The sequence below is a fragment of the Fringilla coelebs genome (genome assembly GCF_963513975.1).
Source record: "Fringilla coelebs genome assembly, chromosome: 4".
NCBI classification, from domain to species: domain Eukaryota; kingdom Metazoa; phylum Chordata; class Aves; order Passeriformes; family Fringillidae; genus Fringilla; species Fringilla coelebs.
Window position 1 is genome coordinate 45,581,928 of NC_140032.1, and position 6,730 is coordinate 45,588,657.

The window sequence follows — 6,730 nt, forward strand, 5'->3', positions numbered from 1 at the left end:
GCACATACACAGAGAACATAGCAAGGTATTTCAGGTTTTTTATTAGCACTAGTTTGGAAATCACAGCATGAGTGAATTTCCTGAATTTCCAAAAACTGTTATCTTACACTGAATTGGCCTTTTAGGTCTTCCTTGTCTGCAGAATTCTACCTGTATTGCTGGTTTTCAGATTCAGGGTCCTTAAGTAAATTCATGTAGAAAAAGGATTGTTTTGATTGGAATTTGGTAATATCCAAGTGATTATGCAAAGTCAGTAGGAAATGGCCTTTCTGCACTCCTAGAGTGTAGCACATGAAACTCGGACCTTGTCCATGCAAGAGTTGTGTAACACAAAGGCCCAGAACATGCACAGGGCTGCTAAACCTGTAGGGGCAGCCTGCTGATTAATAAGCCAATAGAAGAGATTTTAGGCTTCAGCAGGATTCTAAACCTAAGGATTTGGTCAAATAAATGGGAGAAATACAATGAAGCATGATCAGCTGAGAGCACCACCAGGCTTTGACACAGAGGTGCCCCCAAGTTTTCCCAGATGCTCACTGGCCAAGTTAAATGTGTGCCAGTAGCCAAAGGGGACAGGCATGCAAGAGGTGCCAAGGATATATACAAACCCCAGACCACCTGAGTTAGGGGGTTCTCTGTCACATGCAGGGACTGCTACCACAGGCCCTTTCTGATAACCCCTTGCAGTCACCATCCCCCATCCCTTGCAGTTCCTTTCATGAACACCATCAGGGTGTCTTAGGCTGCCCAACTGTTAGGGTATATGAAAAGAGGGAAATCAGTAAAATATTTACAAAAGATGGAAAACAGAGAGCAACTGTAATAGACTAGTAAGTTTTTGTTAAATAGGAAAATACTGTCCCTTAAGTCACACAAAAGTCTTGATGATGACTTCCATGGCACTGTAAACTTGAACTAGTATCCCTTTTTAGTAATACAGCCTGAGTGGCAATATTTCAGGCTAATCCACCATATTTCAGGTTAATCCACTTGCCTCAGAGAATCTAGCCCTGCTAGACCTTGACCACCTCTATCAGATTTTCCAGAATATCCTTTTCCTGTAAAGTATATATGATATTATGACCCAAAGAGTTGTTGCAGTGAGGTTTTGAATCAGATGCTCTGCGTGGGATTGACTGTCTTGCATCTTCCACTTAAAAGGGAAGTAATTTGCAAACACTTGGTGTCCAATGTATACCAGGATTGAGTTCATTCCTGTAAGGAAGCACAGGTTATACCATCTGAAAGAGCAGGTATGGGCTTGCTTCAGAGCAAACAGGCAGACGTGTGCCAGGCTTATAAAAGAGAGTGGCACCAAGACAACAGCTGCTAATGTCATTTGCCCCAAAGATGCTACACACTGTTTTCAAATACAGTCTGAGGGGTTTTCTCCCTCAAAACATTTATGAAAAGAAATAGAAATAACCTCTGTGCTTAATTAAAAATACAACCAAATCAGTATGCTGCAATTATATTAATAAGGAGAATAATAACAGTCACTGTTTTCAGGGTGGACGAGTGCCAACCAATCTGGTCAGATCTGCTGCCTTAACAAACAACTGCTGACTGCCCTTCAAAGCTCTGGGGTTTCTGTTAGGAGGTATGATACCCTGCTGTCACCCTGCCGATTTTCCTACCCAGACAACAGGGACCAAAGCTGCTGAAAGGTCCCCTCTGCTGTGGCTTTGCATTCTCTACTTATGTTTGTTGTGTGCCCAGTGTGGTTAAAACCACAGTGGGCTACTTTGGCAGACACGCTTATCTAAAATCACAGAGACAGAACCTACACAGCTGCCCAGGGGATTTAGTCTTCCACATCTTCAGAAGTGGTATTACTCTGTTGACAGGCCTTTGAGTTTCCCATTAGGTTACACAAGTCTCAGCAGTCCCTTCCAAAACCAACTTTGAACAGCTGTGGTATTTTGCTTGGTATTAGGCAGCTGTTCACTGGGACCTTGACTTGATACCAAACTCAGAACAGCCATTAGGCAATAGCAGCTTTTAGCCCTCATTTAAAGAATTTATTGTCCCTCTCTCCTAAATATCTGGTCTCAAGTGTCCCAGTTCTATGCAAAGGTTCCACTCAATCATTCTGGAATCCTTCAGGTTACTTCAGTCTAAATCCCTACTTTCTTACAGACAATGGAAGCGAAGAAAACAAAAGGATAGTATCAGTGCAGAAAGAATCATAAGGAATGTGTCTCCTGATGTGTTTTACTGACCTGGGTATAAAAATGGAGCACCTGACCACCATTTCTTGACATCCACAAGGTAATATATCAGCAATAAGAGGATGAAGGCAAAGCAGCTCATGGTTGTCACATATGATATTGACCTACAAACATTTCCAGTAGAAAGAGTAATATTTAGAGAACAATGTGATACAGATCTCAATGCACAAAAGGTAAAACATTCTCTGAGCTAAAATAGTACTTTAACAAAATCAGATTAAATGTTCCATCTCTTTGCTTACCATAAGTTCTTGTTTATGGGAATAAACCCTTCTTCTTTAGAACATTTTGTCAAGATAGCAGAAATAACTCCCTGAAATAGAAAGCAAAGTTTGTATAACCACTGCAGCATGTTTCAGAAATATTTGCATTGCATTAAAATACATGTCTTTTAAAAAGAGCTACATAACTATCAGACTTACCATTACTATGCCCCATATGATGAACCGACTCATAATTTGTTTGGGCTGGTCTTTGTAGAACAAAGTAATTTTTCCTGCCTTACAAAAAAATACAAAAAAAATAATTTATGCCCATTAATGTAACCACATTTCAAGAGCCAGATATATTTTCCACCAGCTACACGTACTAAGACAGAGACCGCGAATGGGATTTCTGTCAGCTAAGTGGTTGAAAGACTCAAAGTGAGGACTCTTTGTAAAGAATGGACACACAAGGGGGAAATATGTAAATGTAACCCAATCAGCAGTAGATGTGCACCTTTTCTCCCTTTCTTAATATGTTAACTGAGGAAGGGGACAATCATCTTTATTAGGTCAACAAAACATAAGTTGAGCTCCCTCTCCCTCGGTAAGGAACAACACCAGAGCCAGCCCCAAGAGCTTCTCCACAGGATCCCTGACCTGCCCAGAGCACATGCTTTTTTCCATACACCACTAAGCAATATGTCCTGATAATTCACTCCTCAGTGTCACACTTCTCTTCCAAAATCTGCCTCACAGATACTCCAAATCAATTTTTCCCCAGTGCTACGTGTGGTAACATTCCTTTCCTGGCACAAAAGTTCAGTTTGGTTCACAGCTGCTGCACCATCAGAAAAGCCAGCAGTGCATCAAAGCTGCATCAAAAAGTGCAGTACTTTAAACAATTGTGAGCTATGGGCTTTTAGTGTTGGTAACACCAGTGTGAAGCCCTGCATCTCTCTTGTCAGGGAAGGTGAGCACACAGCACCTGTGCAAGGTGGTTATCACTGCATGACAAGCAGAAAATAAGCAAGGGGGAGCAAGTACATCTGCAGCTTTTGAAATGCATAGAATGAAGCTGTGAAGTTGATGTGTCTCAGCCTTATTTTCCAACATACAGAGCCAGCCTACTGCCACCATAAGCCCAACCTTGAAACACTAGGTGGCTATTTTGCAAGCTTCTTGTGTCCATCCCTTACAAAAACCAAGAAGAAGTCTCAGTGTATCTAATGCAAGCTACTACCACATTAGCTTCCACTTCTCTGGCACTCACCTCAGGCTAAGCCATTGCGAAAGCATTGTTCTGGAAAAGGTTTTGTTACAACTAGTCTCAGCCTTAAGTAAAGAAAGCCAGTTGCCTCCCCACTTCTAAGCGTTCTTCAAATCTTCCCATTATAGCATGCAGCCAGAAAGAAAACAAAGTACCTGCAGTCCCAAAAATGCCATAACAATGCTATTTATGGTCCCCAGGATCCCTTCAGGATCATATGGCATCGTTGATTGGTAAATCACCTTAGAGAGAAAACAGCTGTTACAGAGCACCCAAGCAACCAGACTCCTTTCTTTTAAATCTCCCTGCACATATCATTCCCAAGTCACTCCTGACACACTGCAAACCAAAAACTACTTACACCTGAAGAGGGATGCTGATACATATGATTTTCTCCAAGAAGCAAACGGTCAATGTAACCAGCCGCTCCTCCAGTGCAGTTGGGATACTTTCCGAAGTCCCCAATACCGCCAGGACCAAGATAGCCCCTAGGACAGAGGCAGAGAGGTTGTAGCACAAAATGTTGTTACAGTCCAGCTGCACAGCAACTGGCCCGCTGACCCAGCACACTAAATGCTCAATGTTTTCCCAGGCTAGAGGCACACAGATGGCAATGCAGTGAGCATATATTGCTGTACATAGACCTCAGGGAGATTTTAATCCTCTTCTTTAAAGAGAAAGGAAGAGTGACATCACCTGTGTAACATCTGGTACTTTAGTACCAAAGTAAAGATTGTTTTTTCACATGATGGATGCTTCTTTAAACCCTGCTGGCCTGAAAGCTCTTCCCTTCATTCTTTCCCTATGGCTAATAAAATGTACCCTCTACTCAGTAGAAAAGAACCAACCTGATACCCCACATTAAGTTGTCTGAGTGCATGATCTTACCGGGGACAATCAGGCACTGGTAACAAGAAGGTCAGGCAGAGCCAAATTGTTTCTAACACCAGAATAAAAATCCACTGTGGCCAGTAGGGGAGAATATCCTGCAGAGCAGGGAATCGTCCTTCCTGCATGAGATGGAGGGAGGGGTGTTAGCTGGCAAGTAAAAACCATGCCCTAGGGGACAACCTGTACTTCCTGGCAGGCAATCTTGTACCCCAGATACAAGAGGGAGATGTCATTACAAAACTGGGTTCTACCAACAGACCTTTCATTTTCACAAGCAATTTCCAGACACTTAGTTACTTGGGACAGGGGAGAGAAACAAACCAAAACAAAAGCCCTTAATGTTTTTTAACTTGGAAAATGTCAAAAGGAATTTTGATTCATGCGTAGAACAAAAGCCGTTTGGGAAAACAGACTCTAGAAAAGCCAAAACCCAGTATTACTTTCCCCTGCTGTGAAAAATCCTTGCCAAAATTAACTGGACAAAACACAGACTACAGGATTCAGCATAGAGATGCCTGTCCCTGGGCTTCCTTGGCAGTGGAAGAGTCATCAAAAGCGTCTTGGAATGCCTGTTTTTAAGAACTGTCTGAATGGATTGTTGAAATCCTCAAATATAGTAAAGCTAGATGTGACAAAATGCAGACTGCAACACTGAAGGGTGCACATACCCAACATTGACCCCTGCCAGGCCACAGTGCACCACACATCATGTAAGATGTTACATCTTGTTTTCTTGTTGTTTCTCATGTGCTCTTTTTGCCCAAACAAGAGCAAAGGCTCCCAAACCCTGCTCCAGTATTGGTTCAGTTGTCATCTCCCCACATAACTCACCCAGGTCCCACTATCAGCTCTTGTAAACAGGAGTTCAAGAGCAGCAACCACCAGGTATGTGAATCCCAGCCTCTGGAGCACGCCTGGAATACGCAGATTATCCCAGGACACTGGAAGACATGCAGGCAATGTGGAAAAGGAGCAGACACAGGCTCTGTTGTAAATACAAGTGTATATTTAAAAGAAGTCTCCTTCAGGGAGAGCTGAGATCCACTGCACCTGTGGGTACCAGGGATATCTCCACTCTGCCATCCCAATTTTCTCTACATCAAAGTCGCAGGAAAGTCACTAAGACAATCAACAGTGGTTGGCACAAGAGTCTAACAGAGAGAATTGCATCAGTGCAGAACTGAACAGCACTCCACAAGATACCATCCAACTGTAGACAAAGTTTTTGCAACAGCCCAGCCAAGGAGGCAGGAACAAGTTACAGAAATGCAAGGAAGAGAGCAAGTTCCACTCACAAGGTCCAAGGCAGTAATTGGGATTCACAACTATGATTCCCAGCAGGATTAGCACAAAACTCCTCCAGATGATTTTTCTAAGCATCTTCCACTTGGAACTTCCCCACCTCAGCATGGAGCCCAGTGCCAATGCTATTGATGTCCCCATGATGAACACAAACCTGGAGAACAGAGCAGGTGGGAAATGGAGCTGACAGATGTCTCATAACATGTAACAAACACTAAAGCTGGCAGAGCGGCCTGCTTTGGTCCCACAGAGATGCATGCACTGAGTGAAACTGGGTGATCTTATTTCCTCTGATTGCTAGGGATTTCCAGGCTACTGAGCTTGCACTGTGGAACACTTCTACCTTTTTCAGTAGTCAGTTGAGGTAGAGTTGTAATTGCAGTCTACTCTTTTTCCAGCAATTCACACGATACCAAAAAAATCCATTACCCCAAATTAAATTAGCATCTTCAGAACGGTCAAACACCAGTTTCAAATCTATGATTCAAATTCAGAACTGACCCACTCCTCTCCTCTACCTCAGGTTCACAGTCCAAGTCCAGCTCCCTACTCCAACAGAAACCACAGCAGGAGTAGACAAGCATATTAGAGGCAGATGGGATACTTGCTTCCCCATAAGACCATTCTTTGGTTATAGAAATATTAGCTTAATCCAAAATTTATTTGGCTCCTTTATCTATGGATACACACCAGTCCAGCTTCAAATCTTGCCAGACTGGCAGCTTTTAACACAGTGGCATGGCATTGAACTGCTCAGGAGTACTGCACTTCCACTGGCAGGGTAACCCTGGGCCTTGTGTGTGGGAAGAAGGAGGATGTGGGCACCAAAACCA

At 43.1% G+C, this 6,730-nt stretch overlaps 1 protein-coding gene across 1 annotated transcript in view; it reads right to left on the minus strand.

The window, feature by feature from the left end:
• Positions 1-101: 101 nt before the first annotated feature.
• HGSNAT (heparan-alpha-glucosaminide N-acetyltransferase) overlaps positions 102-6,730 on the minus strand; it is a gene marked incomplete at its 5' end in the record, with an annotated part of 11,274 nt that continues 4,645 nt past the window's right edge. The window contains 10 exons of the mRNA XM_084204012.1: positions 102-1,215; positions 2,223-2,335; positions 2,474-2,544; positions 2,654-2,731; positions 3,860-3,946; positions 4,066-4,192; positions 4,593-4,714; positions 5,427-5,536; positions 5,891-6,080; positions 6,416-6,443. Of these exons, the coding sequence (XP_084060138.1) occupies positions 1,034-1,215; positions 2,223-2,335; positions 2,474-2,544; positions 2,654-2,731; positions 3,860-3,946; positions 4,066-4,192; positions 4,593-4,714; positions 5,427-5,536; positions 5,891-6,080; positions 6,416-6,443 (1,108 nt within the window). The 3' untranslated portion in view covers positions 102-1,033. The remainder of the gene's footprint in view (positions 1,216-2,222; positions 2,336-2,473; positions 2,545-2,653; positions 2,732-3,859; positions 3,947-4,065; positions 4,193-4,592; positions 4,715-5,426; positions 5,537-5,890; positions 6,081-6,415; positions 6,444-6,730) is intronic.